The sequence below is a fragment of the Odocoileus virginianus genome, chromosome 30, assembly GCF_023699985.2.
Source record: "Odocoileus virginianus isolate 20LAN1187 ecotype Illinois chromosome 30, Ovbor_1.2, whole genome shotgun sequence".
NCBI classification, from domain to species: domain Eukaryota; kingdom Metazoa; phylum Chordata; class Mammalia; order Artiodactyla; family Cervidae; genus Odocoileus; species Odocoileus virginianus.
This window is the reverse complement of record NC_069703.1, coordinates 14,732,536-14,754,915: the sequence shown is the minus strand read 5'-3', so window position 1 is coordinate 14,754,915 and position 22,380 is coordinate 14,732,536. Positions and strand designations below refer to the sequence as shown.

Here is a 22,380-nt window from a genome sequence, read left to right as displayed (position 1 = left end):
ATCACAATAAACTATGGAAAATTCTGAAACAGATGGAAATACCAGACCACCTGACCTGCCTCTTGAGAAACCTGTATGTAGGTCAGGAAGCAACAGTTAGAACTGGACATGGAACAACAGACTGGTTCCAAATAGGAAAAGGAGTAGGTCAAGGTTGTATATTGTCACTCTGCTTATTTAACGTCTATGCAGAGTACATCATGAGAAACGCTGGGCTGAATGAAGTACAAGCTGGAATCAAGATTGCCAGGAGAAATATCAATAACCTCAGATATGCAGATGACACCACCTTTATGACAGAAAGTGGAGAAGAACTAAAGAGCCTCTTGATGAAAGTGAAAGAGAGTGAAAAAGTTGGCTTAAAGCTCAACATTCAGAAAACTAAGATCATGACATCTGGTCCCATTACTTCATGACAAATAGATGAGGAAACAGTGGAAACAGTGGCTGACTTTATTTTGGGGGGCTCCAAAATCACTGCAGATGGTAATTGCAGTCATGAAATTAAAAGATACTTACTCCTTGGAAGGAAAGTTATGACCAACCTAGACAGCATATTAAAAAGCAGAGACATTACCATGTCAGCAAAGTTCCACTAGTCAAGGCTATGGTCATGTATGGATGTGAGAGTTGGATTCTAAAGAAAGCTGAGTGCCAAAGAGTTGATGCTTTTGAACTGTGGTGTTGGAGAAGACTCTTGAGAGTCCCTTGGACTGCAAGGAGATCCAACCAGTCCATCCTAAAGGAGATCAGTCCTGGGTGTTCATTGGAAGGATTGATGTTGAAGCTGAAACTCCAATACTTTGGCCACCTGATGCGAAGGGCTGACTCATTTGAAAAGACCTTGATGCTGGGAAAGATTGAAGGCAGGAGGAGAAGGGGATGACAGAGGATGAGATGTTTGGATGGCATCACCAACTCAATGGACGTGAATTTGGTAGGCTATGGGAGTTGATAATGGACAGGGAAGCCTGATGTGTTGCGGTTCATGGGGTCACAAAGAGTCAGACACGACTGAGTGACTGAACTGAACTGAAAGAGATGGTGAAGGACATAAAGCCTGGAGTGCTGTAGTCCATGGAGTCACAAAGAGTCAAACATGACTTAATGACTAAACAACAAAAGGGTGCTTAATCTGTAGATTATACAAGAAGTCATCATTACTGTAAATATATATTTTTTAACAACACTACTTTGAACTGTTAATCTGGAAGACAAAAACAAACAAAAAAAGAAAAAACTTTATCAATTTCAGTAGAGTGTAAAGTAGAAGATGAAGTCCAAGATAAAATCCATTTTATTTCCTTAAAGCAAATAGAATGACATGGACTCTAAATTATAACTTTCTCTGTTTCAAGATAAGTAATAAATGCCTTACTAGTACAACCTTAAAACTAAAGAAAGGCATTCTACATATTTCATTTCTCCCTGAAGTCAGAGACATTGATTGTATTAGTGATACCAGATGTGATATGGTAAGTCAATTTTGTATTACTATCTTTATCCATCAGCTCTGTTTAGTTTTTTCTTTATTAACCCAGTAAAAAGCGGGAGGGTGGAAAATCAAGAGAGATGAAGTAGGGATTCAGTTAGGAACTTCAGAAAGAAAAGTATCAGATTTTTTTATGATATCCACTGAAACATAAAAGCAAACCCACAGACAAAGGAAAATTAGAGAGAAAATCTATTCAAGAAGAATGAGTACAGGATGATAATTAATTTTGAATATCATCAAAGAGAAATTCTAGCAACATGAAAAGCAGAAGAAATGATACCTATGATACAACTGAATTGTCAGTGAATTTGAACACTTCTTGAACTGAGAAGCTTGTCCATTATTATTAGAGACCTATTTTGTAGAAATCGTGAGCTCTAATCTGTGCTGTGTTTCTAAATTCCCAAGGAAAAAAATTGATGGGAAGGCAAGGATAGGGGATGTGGGGAGTGATAAAACACTTACTCGTCCATCTTTGCCAACAGCATCCATTTCCACTTCCCGGGCCCCCTCAATAAATTTTGTCAGCACCACCGGGTGTTCCTGTCATCAAGGAAAACAGAGGGGTAGAACCTTTAGCTGAAATTTTATGTAAACTGTCAAGTAAATCATGTACCTTAAGTCAATACTTGGGCAATACTTGGGAAAAAACTGCTCAACACACAGCACAAACTCATTAGCTAGTTTGTTTGGTAAGAACTAGGTCACTCTCTGCTTACAGTGAGGAAGAGAAATCTTCCTCCAATTTTGAGTCCTCAGTGAATTGAACATGAGTTTTGAAATTTCAAATGTAAATTCTAGGTGAGTTAGAGAAAAAAAGGAGGCAAAGGAGAGGACAGAATGAGGTTCCTTTTCTTGTCTCCAGAATTATAAATATCTCTCTATTTTATTTATATCAGTTTTTGGTTCAGGTATTTTTTCTCTTCCTACACTTATCTTTTCCAATCACTACAATTTCCTCAATCACTTCTCTATATGAGAATTGAGAATGCACTTAGGAGAGCAGTATTTTGTTTCAGTTTTGTTAGACCAAAGATGGAATTTACCTGAAACTAGCATGCTTTAAATCACTTCTACAATATGACGTTTGCAACTGCAAAATCAAACATTCTTCTCTATTAATCTTAAAATGGTCTTCCTTTCTCAGCTGTTTCAGCCTCCTTAATATTCTTGAACTTCTTCCCACACTCAGTTTCTCTACAGCAGTACTGAAATGCCCTCCACAGCCCAATCACTATGTGCTTTTTCCAAACTAAATGAAGTGGTCGAATGAAGGCTTCCAGAGTTTAAACATCTCTTCCCCTCTTTGCGCAAGACCCTAGAACACTGCACACTTGCTGTTTTCTTGATAAAACCTGCCTTCACCTATCTCCATGCCTCTCCTCCCGCAGAGTACACCAGCTTCTCTCTTCACATCATCTTTCAAGTTCAACCCATCCTTCAAGGCCTGGCTCCAATACCACCTCCTCCCTGAAGCCTTCTCTAAACATCTCTTTTTGATCTGAACACAAATCCCTTTTGCCCACTATCATGGAGTTCATCATCTTTTGCAGGTGTGTTGAATTTAATATATCTTATCTCCTTTAGCAGAACACTTTAAATAGAATGGAATTTAGTGAAATATTCAAAATAACCCATGTCATATGCCATAAATAAGCTGTTCCCTTCTTAAATTTATTATTAAATGAAGATATTCTCTCCACTCCCTTTTCTTCAAAAGCCTATTAGGCATTAAACTGTTGATTAGCCACACACACACACACACACACACACTTTTTAATCTCTGTTCTTTCTTTTTATTTTTTAAAATTTATTAAATTTTTATATTACATTTATTTTTATTAGTTGGAGGCTAATTACTTTACAATATTGTAGTGGTTTCTGTCATACATTGACATGAATCAGCCATGGATTTACAAGTATTCCCCATCCCAATCCCCCCTCCCACCTCCCTCTCCATCCCACCCCTCTGGGTCTTCCCAGTGCAACAGGCCCAAGAACTTGTCTCATGTATCCAACCTGGGCTGGTGATCTGTTTCACCCTAGACAATATACATGTTTCGATGCTGTTCTCTCGAAACATCCCACCCTCACCTTCTCCCACAGAGTCCAAAAGTCTGTTCTGTACATCTGCGTCTCTTTTTCTGTTTTGCATATAGGGTTATCGTTACCATCTTTCTAAATTCCATATATATGTGTTAGTATACTGTATTGGTCTTTATCTTTCTGGCTTAATTCACTCTGTATAATGGGCTCCAGTTTCATCCATCTCATTAGAACTGATTCAAATGAATTCTTTTTAATGGCTGAGTAATATTCCATGGTGTATATGTACCATAGCTTCCTCATCCATTCATCTGCTGATGGGCATCTAGGTTGCTTCCATGTCCTGGCTATTATAAACAGTACTGCGATGAACATTGGGGTACACGTGTCTCTTTTAGATCTGGTTTCCTCAGTGTGTATGCCCAGGAGTGGGATTGCTGGGTCATATGGCAGCTCTATTTCCAATTTTTTAAGGAATCTCCACACTGTTTTCCATAGTGGCTGTACTAATTTGCATTCCCACCAACAGTGTAAGAGGGTTCCCTTTTCTCCACACCCTCTCCAGCATTTATTGCTTGTAGACTTTTGGATAGCAGCCATCCTGACTGGCGTGTAATGAATATACAATGGACAAAAGACAACCTCTTTAACAAGTGGTGCTGGGAAAACTGGTCAACCACTTGTAAAAGAATGAAACTAGAACACTTTCTAACACCATACACAAAAATAAACTTAAAATGGATTAAAGATCTAAATGTAAGACCAGAAACTATAAAACTCCTAGAGGAGAACATAGGCAAAACACTCTCTGACATAAATCACAGCAGGATCCTCCATGACCCACCTCCCAGAATATTGGAAATAAAAGCAAAAATAAACAAATGGGACCTAATGAAACTTAAAAGCTTTTACACAACAAAGGAAACTGTAAGCAAGGTGAAAAGACTGCCGAAATGTTCCTTCTTTTTAAAATATTGAATATTTAGTGTTTGCGGGCCTGGTAGAGCTGTATTGGGAATTTTGTGGGAATTTTCCACAAAATATATAATGATAACAATATAACTGCAAAAAAGAAGAGATAAAGTTCAATAGTTATCTTAGTTTCTCTAGCCAAGTCTAAGACAGGGGTTCTTGTTCAAGTGATTTATTAAGGGATTTAGAAAAGCAGGAGGGGACACAGGGAAAAAAACTAGGTAGTTTGTGGGATCAACGGGGACTGGATTCAGCTTTACCCCACAGGGAGTTCTGAGTTACAGCACAGAGTAAGTCCTAACTTGAAGCAAAGGGCAGTCACTGTCGAGGGCTTTGAGGGTGGTGGTGAGGTGAGGGCTCTTGCTTCCTGGTGCCAGAAGCTCCCATTTGACTGAGAATAGTTATCCTGAGTGGCACAGTGGTTAAGAAGCTACCTGCCAGTGCAGAAGAGGTGAGTTTGATCCCTGGGTTGGGAAGAGCTCCTGGAACAGGAAATGGCAACCCGATCCAGTATTCTTGCCTGGGAAATTCCAAGGACAGAGGAGCCTGGTGGGCTACAGTCCATGGGGTCACTAAGAATCAGACACAGCTGAGCGACTAAACAATGACAAGTTATCCTGAGAAACGTAGCTGGGAGGTATCAGCAGCCATCACAGCAGCTGGGGGACGGTGCTCCCACAGGGAAAGGATCTGAGAAGGGCAACAACTTCATTCTCCATCTTGACCAATTGAACACATTTACAAAGAGCCCTTACTATGTTGCTGCTGCTGCTAAGTCGCTTCAGTCATGTCCGACTCTGTGAGACCCCATAGACGCAGCCCACCAGGCTCCCCCGTCCCTGGGATTCTCCAGGCAAGAACACTGGAGTGGGTTGCCATTTCCTTCTCCAGTGCATGAAAGTGAAAAGTGAAAGTGAAGTTATTCAGTCGTGTACGACTCTGTGCAACCCCATAGACGCAGCCCACCAGGCTCCCCCGTCCCTGGGATTCTCCAGGCAAGAACACTGGAGTGGGTTGCCATTTCCTTCTCCAGTGCATGAAAGTGAAAAGTGAAAGTGAAGTGACTCAGTCGTGTCCGACTCTTAGCGACCCCACGGATTGCAGCCCACCGGGTTCCTCCGTCCATGGGATTTTCCAGGCAAGAGCACTGGAGCGGGTCGCCATTGCCTTCTCTGCTTACTATGTTGAGGGAGAAGATTTCTTAATAAATTTCAACCTTTCAGCAGTTGGCTTTCTTCCTTAGGTATCCATGATCACATTTTCATGCTTCTTTCTCACACTCCTTCATGGTTCTTTCTTCCCTACTCAGCCCTCAAATGCCAGTATTCTTTTCATCTCTTATCTTAACTGTTCCTTTTCCTCTATACTCTCCCCAGTGACTGCTTCCAATCTTAAAACTTCAGTTACAATAATATGCTATTGACTTCCAAATCTATATTTATCTCTCTCTCTTTAGCTTGACCCTCAATTTTGAGTCTATATAACCCTCTCCTTTCAAAACATCTCTATCTGAACTCTTCACAGGCACCACATATTCAAAAGGTCAAAAAATTAAATATGATTTTCCCCTCTAAAATCTCTCCTTAAATGTTTCTTGTTTCAATAAATGGTGCCTCTGTCCATCCAGTTGTCTAAGGCGGAAACTCAGGAATCACCCTTTATCCTCTCTTCATCCTCCATCTCCATCCGTTCACATCCTGAATGCACATCCCCAATATTTCTAGAACACATGCCCTTCCCTCCATCTGTACTATCACTGATCTTTTTTTTCTTTTTTTGCCCCAACACACGGCATGTGGGATCTTAGTTCCCCAACCAAGGATCATACCTGCACCCCTTGTCTTGGAAGTACAGAGTCTTAACCACTGACTGCTAGGGAAGCCCTTTTACTCTCATTATTCTTTTATATATATATATATATATACTTGCATTTATTTATTTATTTTGGGGTGTGCCAGGTCTTCATTGCTGCAAGGGCTTTTCTCTAGCTGCAGCAAGTGGGGGTTACTCCCCAGTTGCAGTGCATGGGCTTCTCACTGCGGTGACTTTTCTTGTGGCAGAGCAAGGGCTCTAGGGTGTGAAGGTTTCAACCGTTGCAGCAAGAAGGCTTGGTAGTTACAACTCCCAGATCCAGAGCACAGGACCAGTAGTTGTGATGCATGGACGTAGCTGCTTCACAGCATATGGGATCTCCCCAAATCAGGGACTGAACCTGTGTCTCCTTCCCTGGCAGGTGGGTTCTTTACCACTGAGCCACCAGGGAAGCCCTACCATCATCATTCTGATCCAAGGCACTGTCATCTCTACCCTGAGCTACACAATAGCCTCCTAACCTCTTTCCATGAATTCAGTCTTGTCCCAGATTTATTTCACTCTCTGTACTGCAGAAGAGAAATTTTTCTTAAACTTTCAATTGCTCCTTTTTAAAAATGGAAGCATAATTGATTCACACTGTTGCATTATTTTCAGGTGTATAGCACAGTGATTCAGTATTCAGAAAATACGACTAAAATCTAAACTCAGTGACTGACAAGATTCTCTGTATACGCTCCTTCACTTTCTACTCTATCATCATTATAATTAACACTTCCTACCATGTTTGGCATCCTAACCATATAAGTGAGTGCTTTATCAGTTTCTAGAAACTTCATGCCCTCTCTCAGCTTCAGGCCTTTATACTTGCTGTCCTTTCTTCCTTCATACCCATGATGTAAACCTTTTATTTCTGAATCAACAATTCTGAACCAAATTAAAAGTCCTTCTTCAGGGACTGGCCCCCAATTCTTTTATACTTTCCCTCAACATCATGTATTTTTGCTCTTCATATTTAATTATAATTATTTGCTGTCTTATGTCATCCATGAGCACAGAGACTCTCTTTTCATGAATGTAATTCCTGATTCTGAGAATACTGCCATTATATGGCAGGTGCTAAATATGAATGGATGCATGATAGCTCTTCGAACCTGGGTCTCCTGCATTGCAGGCAGATTCTTTATCATCTGAGCCAACAGGAAAGCCCTACATAGCAGGTCATAATGAGTGCTAGTTTTACTCTAAGTTCACTGAATTGAGAATCCCAGGTCCTGCTGTAGTTTAATGGAAGACTTCAACCTAGTACTCCATTAGGACATCGCTATGATGCAACTTTGGGCCTGTTAGGATTCTATCCATATGTAGCAGAAAAAAAATATTTTAAAAATATTCTACCAAATAGAGGGCCTATGAAATCTAATATCCCAGACAGAGAAAACCTGTCTCATCACTCACATGAGACTAGCTGCATGTAGCTGCTGCTTTCTCAAACCATGAGAGTTGCAGGATCCCTCTCAGGGAGTGCAATGAAGAGGACCATGTCTGACTTCAGAACACATTAATGAAAACTGGCCCATTGGAGAGAGTCCCTCCTCAGCTATATAACTTTCACACAAAAGTGAATTCAAAATCCACTTGGTTGCCTTTTTTTTTTTTACTCTTTGTCTCTCCTCACTCTTTATCGTTATCCACTCTTTACACTGAACAAATTTCTATGGGGAGCAGCTACCACACAGAGAGGAAGCCCTGCTTCATGTGCTCGGGAACTATCCACACTCTTTATTCCTCTTTGAAGTGCCTCTGATTTCACTGCTTGGGTCCCTCCAAACTCCACTTGCCTAACATCAAACTCTTCTCTATGAGTTGTGCTTTCTCTCTCTCTCCTTTTTTTCTTTTAGCCCCAGCTAGCTTTTGAAAGCTTTTAAAAAGAAAGCGTTACTTTTATCCTCTATAGTATGAGGTCTGCAGATCAATAACCCCACTGGGTAAATCTTAAATGGATCACACTGAGGTAACGCCGAAGGAGAAAGTAAAAGCTGGGAGCAGTGGAGGAAGGTGGTTGAGTGGCCAGAAAATTATAAACATTCTCATTAACTTACAAATGGAATGTACCAGAATAAGAAAAATCAATAGGTGAGTGAGGGGATTTACTGTTAAAGTTGCAGGGTTGACTAAGGCAAAGAACATCTCCCAGGCATGAGAATTAAAAATCAGGGAAGCCTTCACTTGTTCATGATGACCATGGTTTGGCTGCCCATAAGGCTGGAAATCCCATGGGTAACTTGACCAGCATCTACCTTGTGAACAGACAAAGTTCATGCTTATTCAGCCTTGCTCCTGGAGACTAAAATTGTATAAAACTCTATTATGATAAAATATTCACTGGTCTTCCCCTTCTTCCACTAACCCCAAGGATCCAAATATAATTAAATGCATTTGCGTTTTCTCATTTCTGTATTTAGGAGAATAATGGGTAGAAGAAAAAAAAAAGAGGAAAAACATCCTGTGCAAAGAAAAACAACATAGAAAACAAGGTAGCAATTAACAGAAGAGGTAAAAGTCACCAAGAGGAAATAGGACGCTACCTGAGAGACTCTAGCGGCCTCCTCTAGGAATTTCTTCATCTCATCCTCAGAGAACACCACATTCATGGCAGATCCGCTGAGTGAGAAGTGGGGGGAAAAAAAAAGGTCAATTTCTTTCACCACTTCAGAAGTAAAACATGCTAGACATGATTGCTTCTCAGAGTAGTTCTAGGCAACTCTAGTTCCAATTAAGGCAAAGTAAGAAGGTGTCTCTTTCTACATTGAAACTTTATATAATCAACAGGACAATAAACCAAAGTAAAAAGTCCCTCAGGTTGGGGACGGGGGAAGGGGATGAGAACTGTGACAATGCCCAAAGAGAACAATGGTAGGTCTTAGAGATGACACATTCTCAAGGTTCATCCTTTCTCTTTATTGTTTTAACTCTTAATTCTGGTTCCAGATAACACTGAAAACTGTAACAAGATCCCTGCCAGGACATAATTTTCTAAACTTGTGTCTTCAGAGTTCACTACCTACAGCAGATTTTAATCCACAAATATGCTGTCAAAGCAGGTCATTCCACTATCTTACCTGGGTTACAAAAGAATCAATTTTTTTTAGTAATGTTTGCTAATGTAATGTACAGTATCTGACTGAAATGTATTCAACTGTGTCCTTTCAAATTCTTGAGAAAGAATACTCTCTGAAATCAATTTATTCAGAAAGCTGGCATTTGCAGAATGGGATAGGAGGGGAGGAAAGAAAGAAGACTAGGAGGAAGGGAAGCCATAAGGAAGAAAAATATCACTTTCTACTTCCCTTTAAAAAAGTAGCATTTGCCTTACCTTTTCTACTATACTGCAAATTTTATGCACAAAGAGCTTTCAAATTTTTCATCTATTTAAGGCAAGAAGGCTAAGGTAATAATAATGTTGATAATTCACAGCCTAAGAAACTAAAAGATATGGACTGAAATGATGAGAAGAAGCACAGAAGTCAGAGTTGCTTTCTGCAATCCTCCTTAAATGTCTATGTTGTTGAAATTAACTTACATTAATACCTCAGAGAAGTAGTATTATCAGAATGTGGTTTACACAAAATGTCATTTAAATAAAAAGGAAAATCTTCCACCTCATTTGAAATTTTTCATTATTTTAAAGGATCCCATCTCCAATTCCATTTACACTTTCAAATTGTGCACAGCAAATTACGCTTCTCTTATTATCCCCTGTTCACTGAAATTGTTCCTCACATGTGGTAACATCTGAAGAAAATAAGTAACAAGTGATGACTTCTCCTTTGATGGTAAAGCTTAGTTTCCAAGTTTATTATAAAAGACACTGTCCATGTCCTCCAATGTTATAATTCCCTTATTAAAAATTCTGATCTCAAAAAGAAGCCCACAATATTCAAACCACCAGCACTATTGGAAGCAGATGACAAGAGTCAAAGATTAACTTTCATTTCTGAGGATCAGAAAACAGACACTGGTGAGAGACACCCCAAGCTTGTTTTGTTTTTGCTCTTCGGTTTTTAAATTGTCCTCTTGTCTAATGTAAAGGTATCCTCACTTTTCTTGGCAAGAAGAGGGCGGAAGCCTAGCTTCTAAGATGTAGGACTGGAGACACGGTTGTCAGTCCCATAAGGAAAAGCACTACGCTGAGGAACAGTGCCCAGCTCTTCACCCTAGCTGTGTTGGCGTGGGGATTATCGATGGATTTTCAAATTACTACTCTTCAAAGCCTAGTGCTCCTCGCACACAGACTGCAGTTTGTATCTCCCATTTTTAAATAATTGCTTTAGAACACAATATATTACCTCAAGACATAGGAAGGTCTCAACAAGCAGGGGTAGCCCACAGACTTCGCAAATTCCACTGCCTCATTCTAATTAACAGAAACAACAACAAAAATGCATGAATAGTGTAAAATAGTCAATAAAAATGCAGAATGGTATCGTTAGAACAAGTGGTAACTCAACCCCTTTTATTCTTCCTCTCAAAAGACACCATTAAAATGTAAATTGGACATAGAAATACATAAAATTTCTAGTTTCTAATTCTAAATATCAAATCTAGTTTCAAAAATAGTGTGAACTTCTTTTCATTGTCGGAATCTTAATGAGACTACTCCTATCAATTTCTAACCCGCATTTAACTGCAATCATGGAAATACAGTGACTTTAAAAAGCAAATTCACTCAGTATAGTGTATTCTATCTGCTCTGCAGTTAACATCCACTGGAGCTAGCATTCAGGTCATGACTTTTCAAAGGGAAATGTTAAAAACAGACATGTGGTTCTCTTCTTACCAAAGTGTTAACAGCTTTCCACGGTGCCTGAGCCACCTTCAGCTCATCCAAGACAGCTGAGAAGATGGAGCGATCCTCAGCCCTGTCAATCTGCAGAGGGCTTGTGCCCATGATCTTGACACCATTCTTGTACAGGGGGACCGCCAGGTTGTTTGGAATCTGGCCCCCAACTGATATGATGCAGCCACCACATGCCTGAAAAATATGTCCTCAATGTCAGCTACTGGATGATGAACAACTGTGCTAATACTACTGCCTCCATTTCCTTACCGAAAATGCGGAACATGATCATGATATTTTCATTATTCCCATCAATGGAGAATATTAAGTTATGCCATGGAAAGATAAATGGATTTTTTCCTGACTTTCCAGGTACACACACACACACAGGCACACTAGTCACACTAGTCACTCAGTCGTGTCCACCTCCTTGCAACCCCATAGACAGTAGCCTGCCAGGATCCTGTCCATAGAATTCTCCAGGCAAGAGTACTGGAGTGGGTGGCCATTCCCTTCTCCAGGGGATCTTCCCAACCCAGGGGTCAAACTTGCATGTCCTGCATTGCAGGCAGAGTCTTTACTGTCTGAACCACCAGAGAAGTCCCCAGGCACACACCATCCAAAATCTTTGTTAAGACTCCCGGAAAACTACCTGTGATTAGCATGAAAGATTCCTGTATATGATTACCAAGTATGACTTCCATACAATTGCATGTCAATGTATGACTTTTGCATGTGTGGCAATTAGAAAATCAAGTCAATGGATATTTCCATCCTGTACTTTATATTATATTCAATTAATTCTTGAACTACTGTTGTAATTTCCTGAAAGGATACAGATCTCTCCTTTTAACATTGATCTCTGCTGTTCCTCTCCACTCCAGCACTTCACATTCAGATTGTGCATGCGTGCTAAGTCGCTTCAGTCATGTCCAACTCTTTGTGACCCCATGGACTGTAGCCCGCCATGGACAGGTGCCTCTGTCCATGGGATTCTCCAGGCAAGAATATTAGAGTGGGTTGCCATTTCCTCCTCCAGGGGATTTTCCCAACCCAGGGATCGAACCCACATCTCTTACATCTCCTGCATTGGCAGGCATGTTCTTTTACCACCAGTGCCAAATGGGAAGCCACACATTCAGATTAATTGTTCATAAAACTCCTCACCAAGTTACTCCTATATTCAGAGTTCTAAAAATGTTTCCATTGCCTACAGGGTAAAGTGCTAACTCTTTACCACTGGGGCCATTAAGACTTTCCAGTCTTGTCTACAGTCACTCCTCTCAGCGCCAGGAAGACCACCTACCCACTGTCACCACCTACATGCATCCCCACCAGCAAGCTCCCTCACCGCTTAACCTTTCCCGGCCTTGTTTCCTTCCTTCCTTCTCCTTCCCCTTATCTAAACTAACCAGCCCTGAAGTGCAGTCTGAATCCCAATTCTCACTTTGACATCCTCTCCCATTTACTGCAGCCTTGGTGCCTGTCTACAGCACCCATAACTGATTTTAGTTCCTATTTCTGTACTATTTGCCTTATAAGCAGTCCTTGAATCATTAACGTTAATCTCCTATGCATAGTCAAAACACTGATATTTTTAAGTCCAGCAAATCTCAAATTTCTCAAGACTAGTGCTATGGAGATGATGGGGGAGTCAGTGAGGGACGGTGGGGAATTGGATTTGGACTTAGAAGTCCCTCCCCCTCCTGGTTCCCTCTGGGAAACTCTCCCTGGGGTTCCATCTCCTTGTCTATAAAATTAGGATAATAATACCTGCCTATTTCATAAGATTTCTATGTATGTAAATCAAATAGGATAATAAACATTAAAGGTATTACACCTTATAAGTGTATAAATAAGACATTATTATTTATATTAGAAAATATTACAATATCAGATAGGCCATTGATCATGGCATAACTTGTCTTTGCCTTAACAACCTACAAATTAATATTACTGAAGTAATAGATGGCACTAGCATTAAAGAATCCACCTGCCAATGCAGGAGACATAAGAGGCACAGGCTCAATCCCTAGGTGGGGAAGATCCCCTGGAGGAGGAAATGTCAACCCACTCCAGTATTCTTGCCTTGAGAATCCCATGGACAGAAGAACCTGGCAGGCTTCAGTCCATAGGGTCACAAAGAGTTGGACATGACTGAAGTGACTTAACATGCACACAAATTTTTTTTTTGTCACTGTCTGAAATTATTCTGTAATATTATTGAAAGGGGCGAAACTAATTTCTCTCTGATAAGAGAAATTATATACTGCCTAAGCAAACACCCTGCAACTGAGTACTTAAATGCATTGTAAACATTATGGTAAATAACGGTCCACATTTCTGCATACTTATGAGTACACTTAAGCTGCTTTTATCATCATTTTTATGTTCACTACTTATTTTTTGCAAAACTTTTAATAAAAATTATTCTCTTAACTATAGTATTTTTATTTGCTTATTATTTTAGTTTATTAGTGGCATTAATATTTTAGAGACCTAGAAACTAATTCTTCAATTAAATATTAAATATATACAAAAAGTCTCATGTGAAATTCTTCAAAAATAAATTCTAAAATTAAGGGAGAAGTAACCAGCTATGAGCAAATATTAGAGTCAATTGGACTAAAATAGGCATTTAAAGATGAATAAAAAAGCTGTGTGTAATAAATACATCAGTAGTTTCCAAAATAAATCTATGGAGTTGATTTCAATTTTTAAATAAATTAACAATGTTAGAAACAATAATATAAACTGCTTCTTCTGTTTAGTGTCCAACTATTTGCAACCCCATGGACTGTAGCCCACCAGGCTCATTTGTCCATGGGATTTCCCAGGCAAGAATACTGGAGTGGGTTTCCATTTCCTTCTCCAAGGGAACTTCCAGATCCAAGGATCAAACTGGGTCTCCTGCTTGGCAGGCAAATTCTTTACCGCCGAGCTACCTGGGAAGCCCCATACTATAAACTACTACTATTTAAATACGCTGTGTGTGTGTATGCTGAGTCACTTCAGTCATGTCTGACTCTGTGACCCTAAGGACTGTAGCTCATCAGGCTCCTCTGTCCATGGGATTCTTCAGGCAAGAATACTGGAGTGGGTTGCCATGCCCTCCTCTAGGGGATCTTCCCAATCTAGGGATTGAACCTACATCTTTAATGTCTCCTGCATTGACAAGTGCGTTCTTTACCACTAGGGACACCTGGGAAGCCCATTTAGTACATTACTATACACCTAAACTACATTTTGACCTTCATGGTTTTCACTCTGAGGCAGTTATTACTTATCCCTATTTTACAGCTAAATAAACAGGCTTGGTGAAGGTCAAGTGACTTGCTGATATTTCTTATCTAGCAAATACAGAATTACTTGAATATGATTCTGCATATTGTAAAGCAGTTATGCTTACCTAATATGCCAAGTCTGAATTTGAAATCAATCCTGTTTTTCTGGCTTATTTCAGAGGTGGTGAATGTTAAAGGGAAGAAGAGATATTTCTAAAACATTCTTTTTGAGAAGTGGTAGATAGAAACACTTTCACTCCAATATCCTATTCTCATCATTGACCTCCAAAAATAAAGACCATTACTTGGAAGACAAATCATGCCCATAGGAATGTTTTAGAGTAATGGTGTGATGGTTGAGTGCAGATTTTGCCCGCACAGCAAAGGGAATTCAGTAAAAAAGAACATATCTGAGGGATGAAGTTAATAGATGAGAATTTTGTGGAAGAATTTTATCTTAGATTGGTCCCAACTCTAAGCACAGAGCTTGTAGAGACTAAGAGGAGAGAATCTGGTATCCTTCACAGATGAATTAATATCATATACAATCACTTACACTTAGTTTCAAGTAATTTACTGAAACAAAATATTCTAAAATGCAGATTTGTTTCACAGATTTCTAAATATGTTAGGCCGAAAATAATTCCACTAGGCTCCCAAAGTTCTACTGATCTTACCTAAACTTGTTTGTAGCTTAGTTTCCTAGTTTTTAAACCTGATATCATGAAGCTAAGGTATCACCTTACAAAAATATTTCTGCAATAATCTTTAGCTGAAATCCTACCACAAATTTATCTTTAGTGGTGAGGAATTAACAGAAAATACTTCAGATGTATTTCAGGTCATTTCAGTTTCTTTTATACACTAATCACTTAAGTCAGTCCTTATTTTACAGATAAATTAAATGTTTTAATGTAGACAGAATGCAATATAAGAAAGTTTGTCTTACTAACAGAAATATCATTTACTTTACCAAAAAATAGCCCTGATTTTTGTAATTTCATGTATTTTCTCTAGTTTACATCTTTACTATTTATACATCCATCAGTGAGGTTGCACATGCATTATATTTCAATAATTCACATTTTAGTAAAACATTTGTAACATTTCAGACAGAATCTTAAGACAATATTTAATTGCAATGAAACCAAATGCTAGGAATGAAACCCAGTTCTAGTTTAGAGTGATCCATTCCCTGAGGTGCTTTGCCTGTCACTAATTCATGTCTGTCACTCTTTCATTCACTTAACCCAAGCTGTAGTACAGAGGTACCACTGTCTGCATATTCAGATGATGTGCTGAGCTGCTCAGTCATGTCTGACTCTGCAACCCTGTGACCCATTTGCTGACTGTAACCCACCAGGCTCCTCTGTCCACAGGATTCTCCAGGGAAGAATACTGGAGTGGGTTGCCATGTCCTTCTCCAATACACACGGCATTAGGTGTTAAAAAATAGGAGTATTAAATCATTAATCAGAGTACATCTTTACAGGGTATGATCCGGTAAATTTATACATCATAAAAGAAAAAAAATACATAATCAGGACTCAAATTAGATAGGACATCATAAGGTGTCAAACATGTTGCCTGTATTTTTAAACTCAACCTGTTTTTTAATGAGCAAATACTAAAAGAATTAAGACATGGGTCCTAAATAGGGTTTGGAAGTAAAAGAAAATTAATGTGCTTTGCTTATAACTTTTCAAACCATGAGTCTCCAAAGAAAGAAAGGGAAATGTGAAGTTAGAAAGGATCTGTGAGAGTCTCCCTCATTCTCACAGTCTATAAAGATTATTGCATAACCCATCCCAGGGAAACAGATCTAACAATAGGTCTAATAAAAGAGGGGCTTCCTAGATGGTACGATGGTAAAGAATCCATCTGCCAATGCAGGAGATGCAAGAGATGTGGGTTTGATCCCTGAGTTGGGAAGATCCCTTCGAATAGGAAATTGCAACCCACTCCAGTATTCTTGCCTAAAAAATTTCATGGATGTAGGAGCCTGGCAGGCTACAGTCCATGGGGTTTCAAAGAGTTGGACAAGACTGTGTGACTGAGCACACTAATAAAAGAGAAGACCAGTGTTAGCACTTCTATAAACAAAGTAATCATTTTCAATTCATATACCTCAATATAATCTGAGAACATCTTTTTCCTTTTTAAGGAGTGTCCTAAACAAAACTGAACCAGGCAAAAAATATCATCCATCAAAGCCATGTCGATGGCGTGCTAAGTCGCTTTAGTAGTGCCCTAGTCTTTGTAGCCCCCCAGGATCCTTTGTCCATGGGAATTCTCTAAGCAAGAATACTTGACTGGGTTGGCCTGCCCTTCTCCAGGGGATCTTCTGACCCTGGAATTGAACCCGTGTCTCTTAGTCTTCTGCATCGGCAGGCAGGTTCTTTACCACTAGCCCTACCTGGGAAGCTTTATAGATGGCAGACACCCACTTCTCAATTTCTTGGCTCTTTTCCACACTCACACACCAAAACATAAAAAATAAAAATGCAAAGCTCTTCTCAGTGAGCAGAATCCATGAATACAATCATAAAGAATTAATGACTTCAGTTTAAAGGGTTGCTCTTTACAAGTACAAAAAAATGACTACAGCTAAAGGGATATATCACTACAAATTTTTCTATTTAAAAAAAAGAATAAGTGGGAAGTAGATTTCAGCATTTCTAGCATCCTCTCTTACTCAACTTCTGATCCAGACGTTCCTCCAAAGCAGCCTGCTTTTCTCACAGGGCACATCACTTTTCTGACTTCCCCATAAGGTTTTCTTTCGAGGTGCTCCTCTGATGCCATGGAAACAAGTTTGGTCCTGAACTCGGCCAAGTGACCTGGACCAAGGGACCTATCATATTTTCTATCACCCCATGTAGCTATGTATCCTTGGGAAAGCCTATTGCCCTTCTAAGTGACTCAAATGTGTGCTTTTAAATAAGATTAGACGTGCTTCCAATTTTCTTCAAATTTACTACTGAATGCTTCAGTGCCTTCCTGATCACTAGGGGCATCCAAGGTCGAACAAGGGCAGCCTCCTGAAGGTTGATGCACACCTGTTATGAGAGACAATGCCTGTAAAGCCTACTGTGAGGAGATACATAACAACCTTATACAAGAAATGATATACACAAATATACATATATATGTGCCTGATATGTGCATGTGATATATTAAAATCACATTTCTTGTAGGGTAGCATAAAGAATATATCAATGGTATACTGTTCTTATGCTCTTCAACACAACATTTAAAATTACCTCAGTATATGTAGTGGCACTAAAAAAAAAATAATTTTAACTTCAAATAAGGGCGAATTTATTCATTTCTATCATACTGAATTCAGTTATAAAAGGACTTCATTAGCATTCATATGTATGAAGGCAACTATAGAAGTTTTTCTTCTTTCCTTAAACCACTTCATACAGAAATAATTAACTACATGTTAAATGCCTGCCACTATTGCTTATAATGCTTGTTAATACTTTTAATAACTATGTAACTTTTCAGATATTATGTCATTAATCCCAGTTTTATTTCAATGTCTCAAAGGTAAGGACCTGGTTTTACAGCTCTCCATCCTCCCTGAATATTTCTCCCTTATGGCAGAAATCAAAGAAGAACTAAAGAGCCTCTTGATGAAAGTGAAAGAGGAGAGTGAAAAAGTTGGTTTAAAACTCAACATTCAGAAAACAAAGATCATGGCATCCGGTCCCATCATTTCATGGCAAATAGATGGGGAAACAGTGATAGACATTATTCTTTTGGGCTCCAAAATCACTGCAGATGGTGACTGCAGTCATGAAATTAAAAGACATTTGCTCCTTGGAAGAAAAGTTATGATCAACTTAGACAACATATTAAAAAGCAGAGACATTACTTTTCCAACAAAGGTCTGTCTAGTCAAAGCTGTTTTTTCCAGTAGTCATGTATAGATGTGAGAGTTGGACTATAAAGAAAGCTGAGCACTGAGGAATTGATGCTTTTGAGAAATTGATGCTTTTGAATTGTGGTGTTGGAGAAGACTCTTGAAAGTCCCTTGGATAGCAAGGAGATCCAACCAGTCCATCCTAAAGGAAATCAGTCCTGAATATTCATTGGAAGGACTGATGCTGAAGCTGAAACTCCAATACTTTGGCCACCTGATGAGAAGAACTGAGTGATTAGAAAAGATCCTGATGCTGGGAAAGATTGAGGGCAGGAGGAGAAGGGGACGACAGATGATGAGGTGGTTGGATGGCATCACTGACTCAATGGACATGAGTTTGAGTAAACTCCAGGAGTTGGTGATGGACAGGGAGGCCTGGCATGCTGCAGTCCATGGGATCGCAAAGAGTCAGACACGACTGAGCAACTGAACAACTGAACTGATCGTGCTGAACCTGATTTTTAAAAGCTACTCAAGAAATATTGTAGAATATGTACTTGCTTTGATCCCCACTGGTGTATCTAAAATGAATAAAGAAATTATGAGAAAAATGTGGTCAGTGAAAGAACTGAAAATTGTGTATATTCTACCTAATGGTTTGTGTGCTGTGCTCAGTTCTGTCCAACTCCTTGCAACCCCGTGGACTGTAGCCTGCCAGGCTCCTCTGTCCATGGGATTTTTGAGACGCTAATACTCTAGTAGGTTGCTATTTCCTCCTCTAGGAGATCTTCCTGACCCAGAGCTCAAACCCCCATCTCCTGCATTGGCAGCCAAGTTCTTCAGCATGAAGCCACCTGGGAAGCCGTACCTAATAGTTTAGTTTCATTACATTAAAAGATTAGCAGGCCAGGCCTAAATAGAGAACTTGATGATATATTAATCCTAGATTTGTCTATTTCTTTTCACAATAATAAAATCATCACATTGTTCTAGCACTACACTTTATACTCGACAATGCGATCTCAGCCACAAATCTATGTTACCATCACAGTACCTACATGTACCATGTTTTAACACTCACATGATTCATCAACAACAACAAAGATGAAGCACAGAGAATTTAAGTAACTGGCACAAATCAACAAATTTTCAAGTCAAAAATTTAAGTCTTATGGCTCCAAGTTAATTTTTTTTTCCTTAAGTGGCCATATTTTGTACATAGGGATGATTCTCTGCAGTAGGAAATTAATTTTAATTAATTAATTATAATAGCATCAATAGTCATGACTAAAATTTTCAAATAGGCATTTTTTAGTTGTAAAATAACTTGTTAACCTAGGATCATATAAATCCACAGTGAAGATACACTCTGTAATACTGGAGTGGAGGTAGAAGAGCTACTTAAGAGAAGGCTATAATGGTACCAAAATCATTTAGAATGAACTCATTGATTGTTACATTGAAGACTAATGGCTTCATCTGTAGCACAAAGAATTAACCAGTCTTTTGTGAATGACTGACTTGTCTCCTCTGAGAAGTGGTCATCATTAAACCACAACAGCACGTGAACTAAAGAGAGGCTTCTTATTGTGGATTTACATGATCAATTAAATGGCTTTACAAAATATTTATTGGGGCTGTCTTGTGCTAATTAATATGTGTCTGGCACATGTTACCAAGAATTTTCAGTATAGATGGAATGCTGAGAAAGAAAAGGTGCATTTTATATGAAAAAGAATTACTCTGTGCCACGGCCTCAAGAATCTAAGGCTGGGGTGGTTATTTTTTAGAGTTTCATTACAAAATTAGACAATGGAAACACCAGAAGCTCTTTCTCTGAAGGTAAATCACAAAATAAATCTACATACATGGATATACATACGTAAATTATGCATTGTATATATTTTTATTCTTTTTTTTCCTTTCTGTTTTTTTTTCTTTTTTACCTCCTGATGGTAGATGTCTAGGATTCTCTCCAAAGACAACTCTTCAAAGTACAGTTTGTCACACTCATCAAAGTCTGTGCTCACGGTCTCAGGGTTACAATTCACCACCACTGTCTTCTTGCCGAGCTGACGCAATGTGCGGATACTGGAGACAGCACACCAATCAAATTCCACGCTGCTACCTACAGAGACCATGAAATTGGTGAGAGAGGGGAAGAAAAGCCTGAAGTTATAACACAAAGAGAAGCAGAAATATATTGCCAGTCAGTCAAGGCTAAGAGAGCTAATGGCCTTTCAATTCAATTTTTTTTCCCAAAATATAAATGTCAGATCTATTGATATTATGCACACTATATCATCAGCAGGAAAAACAGGGACTCATTAAACCACAATGATGGGTTGGCTTGCTTTGTATACTAAGTTCTGCAAGAGGTAATCTCCATATTTGGAACATTCAGAACCTTAAAGTTAATGAAGGAGAACTATAATAATAATTTTTATAAACCTCATTTACTGAAAAGAAGCTCAAAGTGAACATATTGACCTCAGCACACATAATAAAGTTTGTGATCAGAACACTTGAGTTCTTGTTTAAGTCCTTCCACTTACCCTGCTGTCTGAGAGCCAAACCCAATGATCCCTGAGGTGTCTTGCAGCTCTGACATGTCTTGATTGATTGGAAAGTCCTGGCCTTTCCAAGCATATCCTTTTAAGCTTGGCAAGGCCACCCCATGCAGAGTGAGTGACCTTCTAGGAAGTGACTTGATGTATAATAATGGCCTAAATGCCTCAAAATATCACCTCTACTGGGATGCCATAGAACTGAAGTTCAGGGATTTGTACTAATCCTTTGCATTAGGACTTTGTCTCCTAAAAATGCTCGTCAGCATAATAAGTTGTCCAAATACAGTAGCATGTTAAATCTCACTATCAATTAAGTACACACTTGATTATTAGCTCAGATAATCTTTCTTAGGCCCTAAAGTAATGTAGAATGGTTGCATAAATTAAGTGAAATTTGAAAAGGAAAGAAGAAAGGTTTAGAGAAGAGAAGGGCAGGTCCTGGGGAAGGTGTCCAGGCTATTTAAGCATAAGAGAAAGTGGCAAAGTATAAACACTGTCGGGCTACTTTAAGGTTTGGCCAAATATTGGCAAACTACCATATCCTGAAACACTTAATTGTAAAAACTGTAATAAACTCTATGTTTAAAGTAACAAAACAAGACCAGGTATATTTAAACCATATGTTTCATCATTTCCATATTACAACACCTTGCAGAGGCTAGATGTTAGATATACTTGCTAAGAAACATCTATTTAAATATATACTTTGTAACTGTAATAGATTTTGATTCATTATTAAACATCTAATTCTAAGTGACTGGGAAAAATATAACAAATTCTGGTGAGAATGTTTTAATTAAACTATGTGATACTCTTCTTTGCATCTGATGTCAACCCACATCATATGTTAGGCCAGACATTGGATCTACCAACATGATTACTCTTTTATGTATAAAGTTATTGAGCAAATACAGATCTTTGTGAAAAATTACACAGGAAGAGAAAAAGTTAAAGTGTAATTCACTGCCCAACCCCAGTAAGAGGCTAAGTTTAGCTCATGAGGATGAAAATGAAAAAGGGATAACAAAGTAAAAGGGAAGGAGATGGAATTTGTGGTTGAGACCTACATTTGAGTCCTACTTCTTTCATTTACTAGCTGTATACACTGGGATACATGGCTCTGAACCTCTGTTTCCTAATTCACAAAATTTTTATTTTGACAGCTTTTACTTTACATAGTTCTTAGAATAATGGAATTAACATATGTGAAAAGTACTATATAAACTGAAAAGTTCTATGTAAATATAAATTATCACTTTACCAATGTGATATGGACCACAGCCCAGCACCATCATTCCATGATCATCAAAATTGATATCATGCTCCTAAGGGGGAGAAAAAGGAAGATGTGGGAATTATTGTGTTATTCTTCCCTCTAATTAAACTGTGTCATGCCTTTGAATATGTCTTTCTCATTCTTTCTCTTGTTGATATGCATCTTCTATTAGGCTTTGGGAATCCATAAGTATAAAATGTTATATAAACCCTAC

The 22,380-nt window shown here is 38.8% G+C and overlaps 1 protein-coding gene across 1 annotated transcript in view; it reads right to left on the bottom strand.

Annotated features, from left to right (window-relative positions):
• Positions 1-22,380, bottom strand: part of CPS1 (carbamoyl-phosphate synthase 1) — a 143,912-nt gene that overhangs the window by 24,882 nt on the left and 96,650 nt on the right. The window contains exons 24-29 of the mRNA XM_070458598.1: positions 22,152-22,215; positions 20,267-20,448; positions 11,166-11,360; positions 10,675-10,742; positions 8,914-8,989; positions 1,961-2,038 (exon numbers count right to left, since the gene is read on the bottom strand). Of these exons, the coding sequence (XP_070314699.1) occupies positions 1,961-2,038; positions 8,914-8,989; positions 10,675-10,742; positions 11,166-11,360; positions 20,267-20,448; positions 22,152-22,215 (663 nt within the window). The remainder of the gene's footprint in view (positions 1-1,960; positions 2,039-8,913; positions 8,990-10,674; positions 10,743-11,165; positions 11,361-20,266; positions 20,449-22,151; positions 22,216-22,380) is intronic.